The sequence below is a fragment of the Heliconius melpomene genome, chromosome 19, assembly GCF_056956725.1.
Source record: "Heliconius melpomene rosina isolate 202511_hmr_F chromosome 19, ASM5695672v1, whole genome shotgun sequence".
Classification (NCBI taxonomy): domain Eukaryota; kingdom Metazoa; phylum Arthropoda; class Insecta; order Lepidoptera; family Nymphalidae; genus Heliconius; species Heliconius melpomene.
In genome coordinates this window covers 12,131,606-12,155,921 of record NC_140407.1, presented here as the reverse complement: position 1 = coordinate 12,155,921, position 24,316 = coordinate 12,131,606, and the positions used below count along the sequence as shown (strand labels likewise).

Here is a 24,316-nt window from a genome sequence, read left to right as displayed (position 1 = left end):
GTAATTAATAGCATTTATAATAATAAAATAAATCAGCTTCACGCTGTATCCCACACACAGCAGGTAAGGAATAGGGAACCTAGTGTTAAGAGACCCTGTTCCCCATTTTCTAACGATTTATGGAGGCATTGTCGATTGGCGGAACTAAACGCCAGGCTTTTGTCTCAACTGGAGTGAAGAAATGAAAATATTAAATTTCCTCGAGTGAGAATCTGACACGCAACCTATCGTGTTTACAGTCACACTTTGCGTTCCTGCGCCATTACTGGCCCCATAATAAAAAAAATAATAAATAAAAAAAAGTTTATATTTCAGAATTTATTTACTAGCAAAATAGAAATATATTCAGGAAGCAATACATTTAAATGCCAAGATATTTCAAAGTAAACATGATAACATTTCTGTTTGCTAAATATAAAAAAGAAAAGATTGATAAACATTAAATTCTGCACCAGATATCGTTATATATAGATTATACGTAACTAATATAAAAATATCATTTACTATGTATGTATCATAATAGAATAATATAACAGAAGAGAATATAATGGACAGAATATAATATAAAATGCGTATATAGTAAAAATAAACATTTTAACTAATAAATATTCACTCAGAGCTTATTTTTAGTTTTACACCATTATAAATAGAATACTAAATTTCCCCAAATGAACTCATTTGTGATAAAAAAAGTAATTGAAAGGTTAAATTTTAGCTTTTTTTTTTACTTTTGTCAAAAACTGTCATTTATATAAACAATATGTTGAGAAAAGAATTTTAGATTATAAAAATTTTATAGTTAATTTTTAAATGTACATTTTTTTTTAATTCTATTATAACTTTTGTTCATGGGAGAAAAAAAAAAATTCTTGACCTTGAATTGAATAAGTTTTTAGCACACTCAATGGGGATTTTTATATATTTTATTTATAATGACCTAGGATTTCTATCAAATTTCGTAGTATGAATTTTTGTTATTTGACAACTATTTTTATAGCTAACTTGTTCTGATTTTTACAATAAAACATATTTAGTGATTAACAATAGTTACTTACTATGTTCCAGATTTTGTTTGCTTAATTATATTTTTAAAGGAATAGACTGTCGTTGGGATAATGGACAATTTCAAAATTATTAAATTCCTACCAATTTCAAATATTATCCACGTCTGTATAATTAAGACCAATAAATTTTTAATTGAATATAACACACGTTTAGTTAAAAGAAATATTTTAGGTGAAAGTAATTTCTTAGTCCAAACCGACGTCATCATCTGAGCTCTTAGCTCCGGCTTCAGGTGGAGGGGCACCGCCGAAACCTAGAATATTAAGGTAGCAAAAATATAATGAGGTCAGCTGTGGTGCAGGAGTACAGTGTGGCTGTAAAAGACGACGGTGACGACTGGTTGTGGGTTTAATCGCCATTTTATTTTTTTTCAGAAAATTGCATATTGAGTGCTAACGCTGCGCTTTATCTTGATATTAGAGAGAGGAAATAAAAATATTTTATCTGTTCCCACGTGGGAATCGAACACACAACTGTTGCGTTGACAGAATTTTTCAGTATAATTTACATAATTATAATTAATTTATATAAATTATAATTGTTTACCTCCAAAACCACCAGCCGACAGTCCAAATTTCTTGTTAAACATCTCTAAAGCAGCAGCTACTTTAGGATTATTTTGATATTTGATAAAATTGGCTGGATTAGATGACACGTCGTAGAAGGCACGAGATACTTCAGGATCCTGTAAAATTATTCAATAAAAGTATTTGAAAAAGTAATGTTAAGAAAGTTTTAGACACGGTCATTTTTAATTTCATAAAAAATCGTAGTTAATATAAAATATTTTTATTAATAAAAAACTATTTTTTTAATTTAGCTTTATGCTGTATACTACTAATGAATAAATAAATGTTATAAGAAATTGTTCTATTGTGAATTTTTTGCTTAATATGCAAATCATACTTCTTTAATGAGGCTGTTTGGGAATCGGTCCTACTCTCCACGGACGCGACGGTTTTGTCTTTGATTCCCATTCGGATAATGAGGAATATTTAATGTCTTCATTTCCCAACTTTGGTAACGAGGATAATGCGATTGAATTCCGCCACTCAACACGCCATGCCTCAGGAATTTGACGGAAAGTGGTGAACAGTAGTGTCATAATGGGGAACAATGTCTTAACACGAGATCCCCGGGTTCCCTCTGCCTACCCTGGTATGTGCAGAATACAGTATGGAGCTAAAAATTTAAATCTTTTTACCTTAAAAGCAGCCACTATATCCGGATCAGACAGCAGTTTAATAAACTCTTCGGAATCAAACGCACCGGCTTGCGGCATACCTCCGGGCATGCGAAATTCTGGCTGTGAGCCTGCTTGGTCCTTGGCAGCCTTTGCGTGAGCTTCCTGCGCTTTACGAGCCCTGCGGAGCTTCTCACGGTGCTAAAACAAGACAAAAATATTTAAAAATATACTATTATACTTTATTTATTATTAATGATAAAGAGGCTGCAATAGCACAACGTATGACTGTCGACGCGACGGTTGTTGATTCGATTTTCACTCAGGAGAATGAAATATTTATTATTTTTAACTGAGAGAACAGTGTGTTAATATCTTTTGTAACTATATTCTGTTTCTACTTGTAACTGCTAACAGCCTATTAAGCAAGATTTAAATATTATCAGGATTAGACGAGGCCAACAATACTATGTATTGTATAGTAACATTTACACTATATAATAATATATTAGGTAACTATGTTTATATGCACACATATATACATAAAAAATATACTCACATCCCTTTCCTCTTTCTTGCGTTGTTCACTTAACTTATGTTGACGAAGTTTTTCAGCGTTAGGTTTCACTTCACTGAGCCATTCATTTGTTTGATCATCGTAATCTATCTTGAGAGATTCGCAGAGATCATGGGACGCCTCTTCAAATTTGCCCAAAAGTCTAAGGAATAATAATTATGATATACATAAATAATCCTATTAGTAATATTGTAAATGAGTAAGTTGGTGAGGATATATGTTTGTTCCAATTTCACACAAAAACTACTAAACAGGTTTAGATGACACTACAATAATGAATGATTACACATCAAAAAATAGCACATGAGCTACAATTTATGTGAAGATTTTGTATAATTTGGTTACAATATAATAATAAGTTTAGTTTTAAGATTACAAGTATAGACAAACAAAACATAACAAAATATAACATACAAACGTAAATATAAGAGACAGTTTTAAAAAATTTACGAAGCTAAGGTCATTTCATATGCATACCTATAAGCGCGTCCTCTAAATTTATATGCCGCTGCACTGTCACAATTCAATTCCAAGGCGCGGCTGCAATCTTTAATACACGCATGTAGCTTATTTTGTTTGAGGAATACCTGAGAAGTATTTATAAATTCATAAATTTACTTTATAGATATAACAAAGTTAATGTGACGTTGTTGTTGCGCAGGCACAATGTATCAGTGTAAACGTGACAGTAGTGGGCTTTGAATGAGTGAGTTCAGGGGAAACAAGGCAATGAATTATTTACTTTTTTCATTTCCTCCTTCTGATAACAAGACAAAGTGTGGCGTTGCATTCCGCTACTCAACACGTAAAGTCTCGAACTGAATGTACTTTGTATTTACCACCGGGTCACTTAATTTACTGCCTCAAACCTCAGAAGAACCGGCGCAAGAAAGTCCGTGGGGTTTCTTTGACTTACCTGTCCTCTTTTGGCAAAAAGCAGAGCACTTTGGGGGTTCAGTTTTATAGCATCAGTGTACAATACAATCGCTTCGTCAAATTGTTGTTCCGAAAAAGCCCTCATCGCCTCAGATCGTTTCTCATCAGACTGATCACGTTCTTCGTCGGATACTTCCTTGGATTCATCACCCATGTCTTGATTGGCCTCTGACGAGTCAGATATGACACCTGAGAAGAAAATATAAAAAAAGAAACAATGTTAACTGCAGAAGAGAAAAATTCTAGCATAAACAAATCTTTAATTTTTGTAGTTTTTTAAAAAGTGTTGAGTTAACATAAAATTACAAAAATATATATATCATGTCATTTAGGAGATGATGTAGTTGTAATGGTAAAGCATTAACACGCAAAGTCTTGAAAAGTAAGCGTCGCATAGGAGCAAGTGTTTTAACACTAGGTTACCCGTGCCTACTCTACTTTCAGCAGCATACAGAGTGAAGCTAAAAAAAATTATATTGTGTGAATAACGATGATATAAACAATAAACAAACAATTTATACATACATTTTAATGTGATAATAGTAACTTTAACTTTCACATATTTTTCAATAGTCTGTTATCATATTAAAGTAAGGGGTTATCATAGCAAAGCTATTAAAAAAATAGATAAAACATCGTGGTGGTGGTTTTTTATTGTTAAACACTTTAATATACATATATAATAGTAGGTACATTATGTTGTTTAAAGCATTTAGTGATAAATTATATTTATCCCTCTGCCTAACCTGCTGTGTGCGGGATACAGCATGAAGCTGATTTATTTATTTTATTTATTCATATTGATTTATATTTATGTAGATTGATGCAAAAATTCATATTTCTTTCTTTTGCACAATTTTTTGTTGCCTAAATGTCTAAAAACGATTATGAGATTAAAGAACTAGAAAGTCCTTCAAATGTATAGCTGAAAAAATTGTTTGGTGGAATGCGGTAGTCTCCAGTGTTGAAAAAGAACCATATACTTAAAGCTGCAGATAATAGCTAGTATTACATAAATTAAAGTTAAAAGATTATTCTACAAATACATCATGTATTTATTTTACCTTCCATATCCAGTTCAACATCAGACTCAGGTTCGGAATCTTCTTCTGACGAGGCTTCAGCAGGAGGAGGAGCAGCAGCAGAAGCACTACTAAAGTTGCTAAAACATATAAAAGAACAAGTTAAATATTAAATATTGATTAAGGTTAAAATATTTAATTTAAGACCAAACACAATTAAATTAGAGATTGTGGAGCAGTGAGTCAGTGTCTGATCTTAAATGTGATAGTGTAAGCTCCATCTTCACTAAAGGAAATGATTATCTTACTTCCCCTATGCCACTCTGGTAAACAGAGTGCAGTGTTTAGTTCCCACTCAATACACAACATATTAAGAATCGGTCTTACAACGTGACATTGGCGAAGTGATATGTGCTCAACTGGCATGCTCGGAACGCCAGATTTAAAGAACCATACCATACCAAGAATTGGTCTGAAAGTCCTGCTATATAGGGAAAAGATAATAATTTAAATTCATAAAATAACAAACATACCTGTCTCCGGAGGGTGCAAAATTTTTAGGCTCGAATGTAGCTGAAGGTATCGTAACTCCGAGTGATATTAAATATTCTTTGAAGAAAGATAGCTTTGGATGTTGAAGGATTTGAGGTTGGGACTTGCATAAGTCTACAAATGCCTTGAGCTGCAGTAATTGTTCTTCGTTAAATGGGCAACTCATTGTGGCTACTTTATGCTACCGGTAAAAAAATAACAATTTCATTTAAAAATACTTTAATCATAATTTAATTAGTGAAAATTTGATGAAAAAATAACCAGGTAAGTGTATCTATTAGGAATATAGTAATCACAAATACTTACTTTTTCTGGAAAGCTAAATGAACTTCAAGAATATTCGTGAAATAAGAATGCGATGCGGTATTCTAATCAAACAAGCTTACTGTCAATTTTGACGTTAACTGAAGTATTGCAACTATCTAAATTCAAATTATAATTGAAACTGGGATGATTTATAATAATAAATATTTTTTATTCACGATAATATTATTTTTAATTATTTCAATTCCACGTAAAAATATTACAATACAATACAATATTAAAATGCTTGAAATGAATATGATATTGAAGATTGATATCTAAATTAAGATAATTAGGTACGGTACGGTACGGTATGTCATTACAAAGAAAGCGAAGCAATTTTTTATAAAAAAATAAATTTCATTACTGTAAGAATAAATAATTTTACATAAAATGGGGCAATCATGGCGCGTTGGGACAATCTGTGACTGTAAATGCGATGGTTATGATGATTGTTGATGGGATCTGTTAGAACCCATTCAACTTGCAACTCAAAACAGCGGAGAGCGGAGTGTCATAATTTTAGATTCTCTAAATTATGTACGGCGATTTAAAACACTAATATGACATAAATGTATGATTATTATTTTATTGTACACACATTTTGACACTACTGGACGGATTTCAAGGAATCCTTTTTTTTCACGCTGTATCCCGTACATAGTAGGATAGACAGAAGGAACGATGTGTGTTGAGTTAACGCTGCGCTTTGCCTCGCTTTACCAGAGCGAAGAAAATTAAAATATTAAATATTTCATTTTCTCTAACCTCTGGTGACGAACCATTACAGTCCAGATCAACTTTAAGAAAAAAATAAAAATATCCTTAACAAAAGATGAAATAACACGAAGAGCATTTTGCATTGACTATAAAATTGAAGATCTGGAACATCTGATGAAGTGAATCTGATAACAGTCCTAATAAAAAAACACTGCATTAGTAAAAAAATTAAGCGTGATAGATATTTTTCATTGACATATAAAAATTATAAATGTAGGACAGTTGATGAATAATTATAATAGATCAGCTAAATTATAAGTAACAATAAAATGCCGTCATAGCAAAAGTAATGTATAATTTTTGCTTAGGTGGTATTTTGAAAAACTAGGGCAAATTTTAATTTATACATCCATAGATATAAATAAAATTGATGTGTTTGTCTGTGATTTCAAAATAATTGTATTCTTTCAAGTGCATGTAGTTATTTAAACGGTACTAAAACACAAACAAAAAAAAATGTTACTCTATCTCTCTGACTTTCTGTTTTTCCGAGGTTTGAAAGTTAGGAGAGAATAATCCCATCATGGTGTAGTGGCACAGTGTGGCAGTGCCTGATTGTAAACTCCAAGGTTGTAGGTTCGATCTCCACTCGACGTTACGAATCACTTTCATTTCCCCGATCAAAATAAACCTCTCGTTTTCCGCTAAGCAACGTGTAATAATTACGAATTCGGATTGAAAACGAGAACAGAGTCTCATAGTGTCATTAAGAGAACCTTAAAAATACCAAATGACGAATATATCCTATTATATCTAATGACATGAGTTTTGTGAAATCACAATCAATGGGAATTTCTTAATAAAGTTTTGGTAGTTATTCTCTTAATGAGTAGAGTTCTTTAAGTAGAACTAGTAATGACTGTAATTAATTACAAAGATAATTAAACATTTCCATTAAGCTAAATATGACACGGTAAATCGTATTAAAAGGGAATATCCGATTTGAGTTCAGTATTCTGTAAATGTCTCATGTCGTTCATAGTCTTGCTCTAGTGATTTTTCAAATTTCAATTTAAAAATGGTGTCTAGAATAAATAATATTTTTTATGTAATACTAGGTGATACTTACTATTATTAATAGGTAATCTATTTGAAGCTTAAAATTTATATATTACTAAAAAAATTAAACGTAAATTTTCAGTGTTTACAGATATAAGTCGATGTCTTTGCGATCCTATTTCGGATAAATTGGAGAAGCATAATGGATTTGATCTAGATGGTTTGATAAATAGTTTTTTTCCGAATTTTAATCAAGGAGGTGACAATAATAATGGGGGTGACGATGGTGGTGATTCTCCCAGTAATAATCCAAACCAGGTATTTATTTACTTTATTTATTTAAAGAGAGGTCTCTTTTAAAGTCAACTTTATGATAATTTTAAATTTCATGATTCTATAAAGGAAAGTAATATAAATATGCTGAACGTTCATATCGTCCTCTTTAATAATAAAGGTAATTTTTTTATTTTTAAATGTATTTTTTTATAATAATTTATATTTAAAAATGTTAAATTTATTCACTAATTTAATAAAAGTATATACTGATTGTTTTTTTTATGATAAATGCTATTATTTTGCGCAAACCTAATATGAAGTGTGAATTCAAAGTGAATACAAAAGGGATTCGTCAGAAGTATGTGTAGAGTATGAAGTGGTTAACCTGGAAGATAAAGTATAAATTAAATACATACATTGCATATTCTGGAAGTCGTATTAATGCGATAAGTTAGAATTTTGTATCATAAAAATAATGAAAAATAATATTAAGTACAAAAAATATAAATTAAGGCAAAATGAACGTTTCAGGCAAATAGTCCCCAAGGAAATACGTGGAACAATGCAAATGCGAATCCGGGTATAAATTATCCCGGTAATTCACAGTTCTACCCGGGAGAACATTCTCAGGTAATATAATAAGGGCAGTTTATATGACATTTATGTTTTTATTTTTGCTTTAATCATGCTTTTCGTAATTGTTTCAACGCGATGGTTGTGGGTTCGATCTTGATTCGGGAAATGGTTATATTTAAATTTCATCTTTTAAGAAAATACTGAATATCTTGATATTATAATTAATATTCGTGGTAAAAAATAGTAGTTGTAGATCTATACTAATCTATACTAATATAATAAAGCGGAAGAGTTTGTTTGTTTGTTTGTTTGTTTGAACGCTAAGATCTCTGGATCTACTGGTCCGATTTTCATTGTTTTTGTTTTGTATGAAAGCTGCATTCTTCAGAAGTGCTATAGGCTATATAACATTACATTACACATATATACTAATATATTTTAAAGTACATTCTAATTTGACATGCAATTTATTCTGCCATGTTAATAACAACCGTCGTTGCTACGCGACCGCTACCGCGACGTTTTGATATTCATCCTTATGAAAATAAATATAATAGTCACTTTTAGCATTTTATCTAGATTGAAATTATAGTTTACTGTATAACATACTAATAAATAATTAAGGAGATGTCACTGATTCCAAATGACCTAGCCACCTAGCGGGCCGCACAGTATGACCGACGCGAACGGGCAGATGACGTTGACGGTTTTATAAATTTTCATACATTTTCGAACTTTATTTGTTGTTTATAATTAATTTAAAATACTCTTTGATTCTCTTCTTATTTTATTTGATATTGCCCGCTAAAATTATCCTACTTAATAGAGAGAAATGTTTAGTTATTTCGTAGAGTCGATATCTATGTACGCACATACGGAAAACTTTAGGTACTTTTTCTAATATTAAGAATACCTATCCTTTAGTTACTTTTAATCCTTTTGTTAGTTCATTTCAATAACTCAGATATTTTTTTCTAACAATGTGTATCTACTTATTATTCTTTTTGATTATTTGAGCTTATATTTTCTTACTAATTCTATTGAGAATTGAAAATAATTTAATGAATATATTTAATAAATATTCTTATAGTTGAAGCAGGCGTAGCCGCGTCCGGGGCCACTAGTAATATAATAAAGCGGAAGAATTTGTTTGTTTGTTTGTTTGAACGCTAAGATCTCTGGATCTACTGGTCCGATTTACTATGTTTTTGTTTTGTACGAAAGCTGCATTCTTCAGAAGTGCTATATGCTATATAACATTACATTACACATATATACATAAATTATAATAAAATATATATATATTAAAATACTTTCTAATTTGACAGGCAATTTATTCTGCCATGTTAATAACAACCGTCGTTGCTAAGGAACGGTATGCAAAGTTTGTTTGTTGTTTTAAGAAAACGTCACCCAAAATGAACTTATATTTTGATATTCATCCAATAATTTCATAAATATATTTAATAAATATTCTTATAGTTCAAGCAGGCGTAGCCGCGTACGGGTCCACTAGTTATAAATATAAGTAGCTAATTAATATCATGAAATGAACAGCAGTTTTAGCATGTTCTTTACACATTGTTGGTTAGGGCTTGTATAATCTTATTCTAATTTATTAGAGTTGTTATAAAGTTAAATATATTTATAATTGTTTTTAGGGTCATCAACCACAGTATCCCAGTAATACAGTTAATAATGGTCTCAATCCTGGAAACTCGCAGCAGGTGAGACTATACCTATATACTATTACCATATACTATTACCATATACTATTTCGATATTATTTATTTATTTATAATTTTTATGCAAAAGTATATAATTAATTGGAGTTTCAAAATAACATATTAGATTATTGAAAATTTGAAGTCGGTTTTGGTGCAGCGGCACAAGCGTGTAAAAGCAACAAGTTGTGGGTTTGATTTCAACTTGAAGGAAAGAAATATTTAATTTTTTTTTTGCTCTGGTATAGAGGCGAGGCGCGGCGTTGAGTTCCGCCACTCAACAATACCTATATAAATCGGTGGAAAGTAAGGAGTGGATTGTCTTAAATCTAGGCTCCATCTACCTGCAGGGTAGGTAGGTAGTATGTACGGGATACAGCGTGATTATAAAAAAATATATGTTTTAAAAAATATTAGATACATTTGTAAACATTTCAAATTAACCAGTAGATAATATCATAAACAATGATCTACCGAATTTCTTATTATCATTATGTGTGTACATTTTCTTATTCTAATTTACCATCATTAGAAGTCATTATAACGTTAATTTTAACACTATTTTTAGGGCAACCAGTTACAGTATCCTGGTAATGTGGTAAACAATGGCGTTTATCCTGGAAACTCACAGCAGGTATTACTTATTTTGTTTAAATATTTCAATTATATAAAAATGTGTTTCACGTTACGGGTGTGTTTTTGTAGTATATAATTTAGGCCTGAATATAGTTGCGGCGGCAGCGATTACTTTTTAGAGTTGCTCGGCATCACGGGTAGTTTTTTGATCTTTATTGATTATATCATTGATTATAGCCAAAGACATAGTTCCCTAGTATTTTATAAATACACTAGCGGCCCGCTCGCGATTACACCCGCGTGAGCTATGTTATTATTAATTGCTGTCTCCATGACTACGTTTAAATTTGAGTCTCCTAGCATTTGTAGTAACGAAGTTTCATTCAAACTTTCGACCCCAAAAACAACCCCTTAGAAGTCGAATATTGCAAATTCCCGTCTTAGCGAGCACCTACGTCCTATAAATAACTCCTGTGCAAAGATTGAGATTCCTAGCACATGGAGTTTCTGAGATTTCGTGATGAGTGAGTGACCTTTAGATTTTATATATATAGATAGAAACTTTCCTTTAGAGTTCTGTGGTAGAGTATAAACCTAGTAATTTAAGTAGTAATTTTATATACATACTCATGTTTCATTCCCATCTTTTTAAATATGATATAAATTGATAAGTATTTCAAATTAGCCAGTAGGTTATTAATATCATAAACATTATATAATTTTTTTTACATCTAATTATTAAAATTAAAATATATTTTTTGTAATACATTAGATTTCATTAATTAAAAACGTACTAACGTCGTTGTAAAATTAATTGTTAAAATTTATTTTAGGGCCGGCCTCAGTTTCCTGGCAATATGGTAAACAATGGTTACCCAGGAAATCAACAGCAGGTATTATAATTTAAATATGCTTAGATAATATTGTAATCGCAAAAAAATGATTGTTTTAAAGTCCATATAAAATAAAATAATTAAAAAACTAGATTTAGCATTATATTTAGTAGGTTGATACTATGTCAGTAAAATATTACGTATATAGTTACAACATTAGTGGCCTTTATCAATGGTCAATTCATTATAAATTTAATTACTTATGTTAAATATTTTTAGGGCAATCAGCTGCAGTATCCCGGTAATATGGGGAACAACAATGGACTTTATCCCGGAAGCCTACAACAGGTAATATTGCTATAATTTAAATATATTTTATAAATATCTACGTATAAAACTATTCCGTTAATGCGTAACTGACAGTAAGCGCCAAACTATTGGCGTGAATTGAAATTGAACGTGTATGGAAAAAATAAGAAATAATTATGGAAATACTAAGAAGAAACGAGAGACGAAATACAATATGGAAATATCGTGGAAAATATAATACATAAACTAAGTTGCTGATGACATCCATCCGGCTGTATAGACCTATTCGTTATATTTTTATAGAATGTAAATAATTAATTGTTTGAAGTAGAACGTACATTGAACTTGCAACAATATTCAAATATTCAATAATAACTATACTTATTATTACCGTTATTATAATTGTAATATTAAATTATGATTTTCTTCGGAGGCTAATAAAAGGGAAAATTACCCTCCTTACGTCGCCCTCTTTCATTGCTTAACCTTTATTTGAATATCAATGCGGTATATTTTGCAGAGTTTCGAGTATCCAATGATAGGAATTATTTATCAACGAATCGCATTATTTTCCACTTTATTTCTTTCACAAGTTTCCTACTTAAATATAAACGAAATTGTATATTAAATAATACCTTTGTTATATTGTAAGTAAGATCAAAATTGTGACGATTTTTTATGAGTATGTGTATCTTGCAGGGAAATAATAATCAACAATATCCAGGAAATGGCAATAATGGAATGTTAGCAAATAACCCAGGAAATAATATGCAGGTATTTATAAATAAAATTGTTCTATGTTGAACACATGTCTAAAGATGGGGTTAGTTTCTATTTTAGTCATTGCTTCTTGTCAAGTGTGATGGGAAAATTGTCAAAAAAAAAAAAATAGATTACGTATATATGTTTAGGTTTAATTATTGTTTGCAAAGTTTATTAACTTTACATTTAATTATATCTAGAAATAAAAGTAGATTCCCAATGTTTACCTCTAACAGGTTTTTAGCAATTTTTTTAATAAAGCAGATAACAATGCAGGAAAGTTTGCTAAACTAATAACTGATAGAGTACGGTACGTTCATAAAAAAACAAAAAAAAATGTAGTTATCGAAAATATAACCCCATAAAAATAACCAACCAATACCTCGCTTCATTATTATCCGAAGATCAGATTTAGAAATTAATTTAGTTTAGAACACTAGGTACTGCGTAGTTATATTTTAATATGTAGGCATTACAAGAGCTAAACATGTTATATATATTTTTTTTATTCTTAAGGGAAACAATCAACAGTATCCTGGTAACGGTTTAATGAACGGTAATCCAAATTACCAATATCCAGGAAACCAGAACGCATTCCAGGTACTATATGCTTTTTTAGCTTCACTTTTTATTCCACAGCTATATAGCAGGGTAGGCAGACTTCTGTCTGTCTTCTAGTTCTCCGCTTTCCCCCGAATTCGAACACTGTGTATTGAGTGGTGGAACTCAATATCGCGTTCTCTGACCAGGGCAGAATGAAATCATACCCCCCCCGAGATAAAATCGAACTTTAACAACCATTGTACTTGCGGTCAGTCTGTTCTACTGAATCACAATGGCCTCGATCTGACCTCAATAATAATTATTTGCTTATACGTGTAGATATACCTACTTACTTGTAGATTGCTAAACTTTCTGCGTCTTATCCGTGAGGGAAAACATAAATTGTTCTCGTTCATCTAAATATTTATCTGCTGTTAAATACTAAATATGAGATACGTACTTGGCTTTTTCTACTCTTTTGTCAGCATAATATATATTTTTTTTATTTATATTTTTTTCAATATCAGTCTTAAACATTAACACTTAGCCATATTAAAATATTAATTTCAAAGACTGGTGGTGACTTTTGTTTGAAATAAAATATTAATTAAAAAAAAAACCTTTTTTTAAAACTAGTTTTTATTAATTTTATAGTGTATTGAATTTAATAAATTTAAAAAAATCCGTGTCATTTGAAATCCATATTGGTTTTACAAAAATTTAAAAGCTATCTTTTTGTTGCGTCGGCCATTTTGGATTAACAATATTGGTTATATGTAATTTCATAATTATTAGAGCTGAAGTCGTAATCTAAATTTCACGGCAAGTTAAATATATAATAGGTGATAAAAATAAATTTAAAAGTATACCAAAATAAACAATAATTAAACGGAATTAGCTTTTCGAACAAGATAAGACTTGATTTATGGAGACCATATAATAAAAATACGCAAAACATTTTACTTGTAAATAATAGCTAAAGTATATTTAAATTTCAGGGCTATAATCCTCAGTACGCGCAAGGCAATGGCTTAAACCACATTAATACGAGACCAGGAACCAATTATCCTTCGTATCCCTCTGATTCGAATCAGGTAAGTTAATTTATTTTTTATTTTTACTATATTTACTAAGTATATAATGGCGTCTGGTTATATATTCTATTTAATAGTGACACTAAGATCTTAAATCTAAGTAAACTTTATTATAATATTATCATACTAAAATTATAAATGGAAATGTAAGTTTCTTTGTTCCGCTTTCACGTCAAAATTACTTAACCGATTATCATGAAACTTTTTACACATATTGTTAGAGATATTAGAAAGGACATTAGGATATTTTTATTAAAAAATAAGTTTATTTAAAAAATGTCAAATATAGATATTATAGTTTGGCTATAAAAATAAATTTAAGCGAGCGAGCCCCGTTTGAATCTCTAGTAACATATACAAGTGGATATTTCTTATATGCCTATATATTTATTGCAGCATCATATTGTCCTCCTAAATACAAGATTCTCTGGTAAGTTACATAGTACAAAATGTATGTTTAATCTGTCCAATGCTTTATGATTATAATTTGGTATACGTACTATCCGAGTCTCTTTGTGGCATAGTGGGTTAGGATTGAATTACGCTGTATTTATTTTTGATTATTTTTTTATATGGCAAGAAAAAATCTGAACGTGAATAAATTGTCTTAAATTTTATCTGTTGCTCTGTTTAAGACATACATTAAATTGTTTATATAAATTTTATGAAAAATAATAGGAATGTTTTTTCTTGTTGAGACGTAAATTAATTTAGTGATAAAACACTTTTTATTTGTCTTCGCTTTTAATTCAGTATACCACATTAATACAGTAGTATTTAATAGAACAAAGATAGAGTAAATCCAGATACCTAATAATTATTTATAAATGGATTCCACCATCGTAAATACACAATACATGGCGGGTATCCCGCAGCTCCAAAAATAAATATACGCTTGTACACATAAAGCATTGCACCGGCAAGTAATGGATGACTTGCGTCAAATATTTAACGAAAATATATTTATTTATCAGATTCCATTATAATATTTTTAGTTATAACAATGTGTCCAATTAAATTTAAATATATTAAATATTGATTTAAGAATGTAATATAGTGGACATGTGCAGGGTGTCAATTATTTATTCTATTATAACAATTTTATATCGTTCGTAAAATTGCGGATATCAAACGAAATTACAATAGATGCAAAGCTACTTACCATTTAATAAGCTTTAAATTTTACATTTTAGGGTCGATATCCGGGAATGGGTAATAATTGGAATAATAACAGGTACCCTAATAACAATCAAAATGCACCCAATAGTAATTCACAGGTAAATTGTAAATTTAATATTCAAAAGGAACTTTTGCGCGGCGTTTTATCTCTAACTGTCTGAAATAAGCCTTAAATATAATTAAAAATCTTAATGTATGTATGTATAGAAGCTAAAATTTACAATGTCTAGAAATATTAAATTAACATTAACTTGAAGTATTACTTAAACACTGAGTGAATTCTAATTGAATATTAAAGAATTATATAGTATAGAAAAAGCTTAATTCTTAATCAATTTCTTATAGAATCCATTTACGGGTACAAACTGGAACAACGCAAACGGATTACAAAACAATCCAGGTCAAAACGGTTTCGGGAACCAACAAACACCAGTAATTCAAGGACGACCGCTTCGCTACCCTGATGCCTACCAAAATTACAATCCTGGATTACAAAATGGCTTCCTATCTCAAGATGCGAACGGATTGAACAATCAGTTATTGAATGGCAACTTACAGGATCCTAGCGGACAATACCCGCAATTGGCCGGTATTGTAACCACTGACAAAGCTGACATTCTGAGTAATCCCGTCGTACTGACCACAACGGAGCTTCCACCATTTACTACCAGGTAAGTAATAGTTATAGTTTAATATTTACGAATACTTTAGAAAAATACTTTAGAATACATATTATATCATCAAAAAAAGTAGTAGCTTTGGGGTTAAAGATGTAATTCCAACTTAATGACTAGATAAGAACCTGAGCTTAATCGGTACAGCTTTTAAAACCCAAGAGGCACTCACGGTTTTGAAATTGTAATATTTTTTTATAGTTATGTTTTCTAATGATAACTTTAGAACATAACAAAAGAGCTGACATTTTGAATAATTTTATTGGTATTCTCTAAAAAAGATTAGTAATCGTAAATAATATCTAATAAGAATTCTCATGTTGGAGACAGTTCTACTTTATTACTTTTTTTTTAGTTTTACGCTGTATGTCGCATGTAGCAGGAAAGGGAGCCTTATGTTCAGACACTCCGCTCCCCACTTTCCGTCGAATTCTGGGTTTTGAAAGGCGGAGAACAACGCCGAAAATAAAAATTTTAAACTTTTCATTTTCTCGTGTGGGAATCAAACACACAATTTGTCGCTTTTACAGTCACGCCCCTGTGCTGTGCCCCTACGCCACGACTGGCCTCAACCTTTGTAACAGTAAAAAAGCAGACATGTATGTAATTAAGTATTCAAATCGAGAAAAGATCCATATTGAGAGTATTTCCGTACATTTGTATAAAGTTTAGAGGAACCGAACCTCTCGGTTTATATGTAAAAAGGCAGCGTTTTGCACAGCCTTTTAACTTCCTAAACAAAAGCAAAAACCGTCCGGCTCTTCGTCGTCGTGAATACAGTATGAAGACGTATTGTTTACTTTTATTCTGTAAAATATGTTTTTTAATTAAATGTATTGTTGTTGATAAAATATCATGCAACAATATAACATAGCTTTTAAAACGAATGTGACCTACTTTTGATTCTCATATCGAAATTAAAGTTATCTGTATAGTTCTCATGTACGTACTATGTAATTACAATTTTTATGATGCGAATGTATCATACAGATGATTTAGTGATGAATACTGTATGTATGTATGCCGTGTAGACGTGAATAGGCAGTAATGTTTTAGCGACACTGAAAACTGTTATTATTATGTAACTGTCTTTAGAAGATGTTTGGAAATTTGTAAGCTTTTTTACTAAATACATATTTCAAATGAATAATCCTCCGAATCAAGTGAGGGCGTGGTGCAGGGGCACAATCGTGCGACTTACGAGCGAAAGTGCTTAATATTTTCATTTCCTCGCTCTGGAACCGAGGCAGACCGCGTGAGCTCCGCCACTCAACACTGCTTCAAGTTTCATAATGATTTCTTAATGGGAAATAGAGTCTTAGCATTAGGTTCCCAGGTTCCCTTTGCATACCCTGCCATATGAAGGATATAGCGTGAAACTAAAAAAAATAAATAAAATAATAATCATTTAATCTACGCCATCGCAGTGCAAATCTAACAAAGTATGTTTCTGTATAGATTTTTTATGTATTATCTGTGTTCACAGCACACTATCACCACAGAGACAATGTGCACAAGACTGTCCATCAACATCGGAGTACAGCCCGCTGTGCGGCAGTGATAACATCACATATTTCAACAAGGGGAAGTTCGACTGTGCCATCAGATGTGGTATTGGTAAGTCCTCTCTGGAATACTCCGCTTTAATTTAACATATTCGAACATATTCCGAATTTAATTTTATTACATTCGCTATAATGAATTATCGCTACTTGACGTCGTCGGTTATTTTATTTATGTTTCGCATTTTCTTTGTGACTTGGTTTTTTGATTCATTTATATGGTTTTTAAGTATTTTTTTAAAGAGTTCTTCATTTACATATATTGTCGGCTCTTAATATTTATCTAACTTATTAAAAAAAAAATCTATACCATCCAAGCTTTCTATTTGACATTGTTAACCTTTTTATTGTTGTTGGTAAAGCTCAACTGAATTGCGTATTTAGATATATGACATATTTTTTTTAGGTTGATCGTTCTGTTGCATTTAAATTAATTAAAATAATAAAACAAAAAATATCTAAAACGCCTTATATCTATTTGTAGGTAGGTACATATAATATAACTAAATAAGAAAAATTTCACTATAAAAAATAGAATTGTGATAGCAGATAAAAAATATTATTTCAGTTGGTCATACACATATTTATGTTTCAGTATTATTTCATTCGAAACACTAACAACATTCGGAGTTTTGCATTTTTAATGTAATCTGCAATTAGTTCCCAGTGTTCCTTATGTACCTCCATATTGCATATACCGTACGAATATGCTTCATAATAAAATTATCTTTGTAATGCCAAAATCTATTTAGTTGGACGAAATTTAAACATTTATTACATAAAATAGGCATTTTGTACATATTGAAAATGTTGGAAAAATATAAATATAAAGCTAAGATTTTAGATGACGTGTAGGTATTATTATTCCATAATGATTATGTAAGCTCCAACGTATGAGACTGATGGATTAACGTGCTCACTGACACGTGCCTAGCAAAGAATATTTAATCCATAAATGAACAGCTATCATCTTCTCTTCGCGAACTGTATTACGTATATATTTTTAAATTAGAAACCTTTTATAATTAAATGTGAAATTTGACTTATTTTATATTCTTTGACCAAAAATAGGTAAAAATATAAATAAGTGTTGAAGTATAAGGAACAAGGAAATTACAAACCAAGTAGATGTAGAAAAATCTTATGATATCCAATTACCATTTCTTAAAAAGTTATGGCTTTCGTAAGAGTTCCAAACTTGGTTTTCCATGTATCGTGGAGCTTTTAAAGCTAAACACAAGTGTATGGGACCTATATTATGGTTTTTCAACATTTAAGGATACGTGTTGAATTCCAACATAATATCTCGAAAATTGAGCGGAAATTAGAGAGCGAAGCGTGTATTTGTGGCCATTGTGGCTGGTTACGTAAAACGTCGGAATGTAAATACGATGTTGTCATAAGAAAGTCGTTTATACTGCTTTTTAACAATCGGAAAATTTTATTATCTTAATATTTTATTTTAGTGGTCGATTTAATAAAAGTGAAACATAAAATAGGCACCACTTGACAAGAATGGACAAAAAAATATATTTAACCAAACAGTAAAAAAAAAGTATCGTGGATATAGCGCTATTCTTAATGATATAATGGAAATATTTATTTTTAATTCAAAAGACACATCAGAGGAGAGTAAAAATTCTGAGGATATAATATTAATAATATTTTATTTATATTAATTTGTAACAATATTTTTTTCTTTTTTATTCTGGCTCTACTTCTATAATCATTCACACAAATGCAAAGCTCTGCTAAATTTCTATTTAATATTGATTCCGTTTTCTATGTTTTAGATGTTACAATTGTCCGACCAGGTACGTGTGTCCCAGCTACTGGCCTCAAGCGACAAGCCGGAGTATATGCTTAATTTGTTTAATAAAAGTTTAGAAATTAATAAAATTGTTTCTATTTAATAGTCACAAGTCCGTAAACCCCTCGTTAAACTGCTAACTTTTTTAAAATTATATTATAATACTTTGCTTAAATCTACAAGAATAAAGTATAATATGATAATTGATAACTTATCACTAAATAAGATAATCTGTTATGTGATAGTTTGGAATTTCAATGTCACTTTACAGAAAAAGTAAAAAATAAATTTATTTTAATTTTATCAAATAAATAATTATTATTTTGTTAAAATGGGTACAACAGGCGATTTTATAGAATACGTGTATATATTAAGTCTAAATTGTAATTGTAATTTTTGTCAATTTTTATAAGCCACGTTTCTGTTGACCTACAATCATAAAAATAGTACGGAACCCTCGGTTGGCGAGACCGACTGGCACTTGACCAGTTTTAATTTTCTTTCCAGTCAAATCAAAAACTTAACTACAGTTACAGATGTAATTTAATTGACCGTTTCAAATGCTATGTTTCATTTCAAAACTCATACGGTAAAGTTGAAAATACTATTACAGAAAGTTGGTTAATCAGATGGACTGACAAAAAAATGAGCCTTCGCTTGAATAAAAAGTTTAAAATTCCATTACATTTCTATTTAATAACCAGCGTTTCAAACGAATTGCTGTGAAAAATTTTCCTTAGAATTTTATGAACCAAGGATGAAAGATAGAATGTAAAGATAGTCAGTCGCTTTTATTATACTGTATTGAAAAATATATATCTAATATTTTTTATATTTGCGAGTTATATTTAAGAAAACAGAAAAATATCGTTAGGTGATTCACATTCAGTGAGGTCACATTGATAAGAAATTAATATTATTATATTATATAGGTACGCGTTGTGATAAGTATATACTGTAATGGTTGCAATTTTGATCTTCGCTCGAGGAAACAATTTTTTCGACGAAAAAAAGGACAAGGCTAAAGACACTCCGTGCCCCATTTTCCTTCGAATTATGGAGGCATTGCGTGTTGAGTGGCGGTACTCAACGCCACGCTTTGCCTCTACACCAGAGCGAAGAAATGCAAATATAAACGTAAATAAATATTTCACTTTCTCGAGAGGGGGTTCGAACCCACAACCGTCGCGTTACAGTCACACCCTTATTCCTTGTGGATATTATACTATTCTTTTTACTTTTATTCAGTCGGGTTTTTGTTTATTTATAATGTTTTTTTATTTTACACACGCACGCACACATGTACATACATAAACTAATAAACCAATTACTCTCCTTCATCTACGTAATATAATTTTTTTTAATAAGACTTAAGTAAAAGTCAAGTCAACCTTTACTTACAAATAGTTAGCTAGGTATAACACGGAGCTTGTGATCTAAACTCCCTTTGATCTATGAGGGCGCGCACGTCACAAGTGGTCGGCAATAGATTTCTTGAGTACCTGCTGGTTTTTATTGGTAAAATTTAAAATGTTGCATATCTTATAATCTGTATAATATATAATGAAAATGAAACTGATCGTTGTCTGTACATGAAATGAAATTAAAGAAACTAATAATTTGTCAATTTGATATACCCAAAATAATGACTTTCATTTAGTTTTTTTAACTTTAAACGAATTAAATACAGTTTTCACTATTGTATTTAAGCAGGCTACCCTTAACATTGTGTCTATTTTATTTCAACTGGTTCATAAATAAAAAAGTTGTATTATGATAAAGTATTGTTCAACAAAATTTCTACAAAATAACTGTTTCATAGAATTGTCTGAAATATTATTTTTCATATTGTCTTTAAAATAATGTCTTTATAATAATGAGAACACAAAAGTAATTCAGATTAATAAACAAAACACTGAATTGAAATTATAATTCTGTATACATTAGTATTAAGAATATATAATTGAATTATATTAACAACTAGTGGACCGGCGCGGCTTCACCCGCTTGAATCATACGAATATTTATTAAATATATTTATGAAATTATTTTCAGTTTGGGGGTAAATTCTAATAAACCGTGAAACACGTGTTCAATGAAATATTTTTATGAGTCTGAATTTCAAATTTTATAAAAATCAATGCCGATATAAAAAAAATCCATACAAACTTTCAACCCCTTATTTGCACCCTTAGGAGGTGAATTCTAGAAAACCATGAAAGACATGTTCAATTAAATATTTTTAAGAGTCTAAATTTCAAATTTTATAATAATCGGTGGCGTTTTAAAGATTTTTCCATACAAACTTTTATCCCCTTATTTGCACCCTTAGGAGAAGAATTCTAAAAAACCATGAAACATGTGTTCAATTAAATACTTTTAAGAGTATGAATTCCAAATTTTATTAAAATTGGTGCCGATTTTAAAAAAATTCTATACAAACTTTCAATCCCATATTTGCACCCTTAGGGGGAGAATTCTAGAAAACGATGAAATACGTGTTCAATTAACTAGTTTCGAAAATCTAAATTTCAAATTTTATAAAAATCGGTGCCGATTTAATTTTTTTTCCATACAAACTTTGAACCCCTATTTCACCCCTTTAGGGTTAAAATTTTTCAAAATCCCTTCTTGGTGGATGTCCAGATTAAGAAAGTAAACATCTCTCCAAATTTCACATTTCTACGCACAGCGGTTACGGCTGTGCGTGCGTCTTACCTCAGTCAGTGAGGACAAGTCCTTTTATATATATAGATTTACATATATTATTTTTACATATATTGTACTGTCACTTTTCACACAATATAGATATTCCTGAACCCTTATTCTCTGATATCGTTAGCTACAGTAGCGACAGTAGCTCGTCCTGTACTGATCATGTAACCGACGACAATCGAGACTGATGGATTAACGTGCTCGATGAAGCGTGTTGGGGATCAATGTTAAATCTACAAACGACCCCTACACTGCATCTGTATATTGTATGGATACTATAAACTTTGTGCCTCATGTATGTTATTGTGTATTTGAATCTATTTACATACATATCTATATCTATGTATATATATATATATATATATATATATATATCTATATATATAAAATCGAAAGGTCACTCACTCATCACGAAATCTCAGAAACTACATGTGCTAGGAATCTAGAATTTTGCATAGGAGTTACTTATAGGACGTAGGTGCTCGCTAAGACGGGAAATTGCAATATTTGACTCCTAAGGTGATGAAATAGGGGTTGAAAGTTTGTATGGATTTTTTTAAAATCGGCACCAATTTTAATAAAATTTGGAATTCATACCCTTAAAGTATTTAATTGAACACATGTTTCATGGTTTTTTAGAATTCTTCTCCTAAGGGTGCAAATAAGGGGATAAAAGCTTGTATGGAAAAATCTTTAAAACGCCACCGATTATTATAAAATTTGAAATTTAGACTCTTAAAATTACTTCATTGAACACGTGTTTCATGGTTTATTAGGATTCACCCCTAAAAGTGCAAATAAGCGGGCGAAGCTGCGCGCGTCCGCTAGTATACATATATGTATGTAACATATAAATTGTATTTTTACTAAGTGGGTAAGTATATTATTCTTAGGTGGCCAGTCTTGGCGCTGGCTCAAGGATCTGACTGCAAATGCGACTAACGAACTCACTCGAGCAAATATATTTAAATTTATATTTTCATTTTTTCATTCAGGTGTCGAAGCGCGGCGTTGAGTTCCACCACTTAATACACAATGCTTTCAAAATTAAGTGGAAAATGGGGAGTGGAGTGTCTTAACACTGGGAGTCTTCGGCCTATACTGTTATTTACATACGGGATTTATTTTCATTTTTCTGATTAAGTAGATCGGAGAAGAATCAACAAACAACGTCTCGAAAAATGTTCGGAAAGTGGCAATCGCGGTGTTTTTACCTGTACAAAAAAAAACTAAACGAGATAATATGTATCTCAACTGAACCTAACACGGAATCAATATAATATATATATATATATATATATATATATATATATATATACTAGTGGGCCCGGACGCGGCTACGCCCGCGAAAATATAAGCCTAAATCATTAAAATAAGTTAAAAAATAATAATAAGTGGAGATTTATTATTAGAAAAAATATCTGAGTAACCGAAATGAACAAACCAAAGAAGTAAAAGTAACTAAAGGAAATTCTTAATATTAGAAAAAAAAACCTAAAGTTTGCTGTGCGCGCGTACTAAACATTTTTCTATATTAAATAATTATTAATTTTTGCGAACAATATTAAATAAAATCTCAAATGATTAAAATTACGATATTTTAAGTGTATAACATCGGTATAGATAACCGAATTCAGATAAATTAATTATAAGCTGCAAATAATTACATAAAAAATAATAGTAATTCGAAAATCTATAAAAATTTACAAAATCATCAAAGTCATCCGCCCGTTCGCGTCGATCATACTCATATTATGCCGCCCGAAGGCTAGGTCCTTTGGAATCAGTCACATCTTAATTATTTATTAGAATGTTATACAGTAAATTATAATTTCCATCTAGATGAAATGCTAAAAGTGACTATTATATTTATTTTCATAAGGATGAATATCAAATTATAGAAATCATCTAATTTTTGTTAATGATTTGTATAAAGAGATTTGTATAAATCTATATCGGCGCGCACCATGTATGCATTAAGCAAACTCACTGTGGGTGACGTTTTCTTAAACCAGCAAACTTTGCAAGCCGTTGCTTAGCAACGCGTAGCGACGATTGTTATTAACATGGCGGAATAAATTCCTTGTCAAATTAATTATTTTAATATATTGGTATATAACGAAAATATTACAAATATGAGAAAAAAAAAGTATCCTATGTTCATCCCGGGACCCTCAAGTGTCTCTATATGAGTATTTTATCACAATTAAATTAGCGGTTTGGCCCTGATTGCGGAAAAGACAGACAGACAGACAGACAGACAGAG

The 24,316-nt window shown here is 30.5% G+C and overlaps 2 protein-coding genes across 2 annotated transcripts; one reads left to right on the top strand and one right to left on the bottom strand.

Annotated features, from left to right (window-relative positions):
* Positions 1-303: 303 nt before the first annotated feature.
* Positions 304-5,799, bottom strand: LOC146528784 (putative protein FAM10A4). The gene is made up of 9 exons (XM_085203743.1): positions 5,642-5,799; positions 5,317-5,516; positions 4,826-4,923; positions 3,742-3,950; positions 3,303-3,412; positions 2,808-2,967; positions 2,270-2,449; positions 1,612-1,750; positions 304-1,318 (listed from the first exon to the last, which is right to left on the bottom strand). Exons 2-9 carry the CDS (start codon positions 5,499-5,501, stop codon positions 1,251-1,253), a joined length of 1,149 nt encoding a protein of 382 aa, XP_085059869.1. The 5' UTR covers positions 5,502-5,516; positions 5,642-5,799; the 3' UTR covers positions 304-1,250.
* A 1,522-nt stretch (positions 5,800-7,321) lies between these two features.
* Positions 7,322-19,424, top strand: LOC146528783 (uncharacterized). Its single transcript, XM_085202774.1, has 14 exons — positions 7,322-7,476; positions 7,560-7,735; positions 8,225-8,323; positions 9,931-9,996; positions 10,562-10,627; positions 11,403-11,465; positions 11,682-11,750; positions 12,411-12,485; positions 12,990-13,073; positions 14,015-14,110; positions 15,304-15,387; positions 15,635-15,960; positions 17,450-17,580; positions 19,319-19,424. Exons 1-14 carry the CDS (start codon positions 7,437-7,439, stop codon positions 19,390-19,392), a joined length of 1,449 nt encoding a protein of 482 aa, XP_085058900.1. The 5' UTR covers positions 7,322-7,436; the 3' UTR covers positions 19,393-19,424.
* The last annotated feature ends 4,892 nt before the right edge of the window (positions 19,425-24,316 follow it).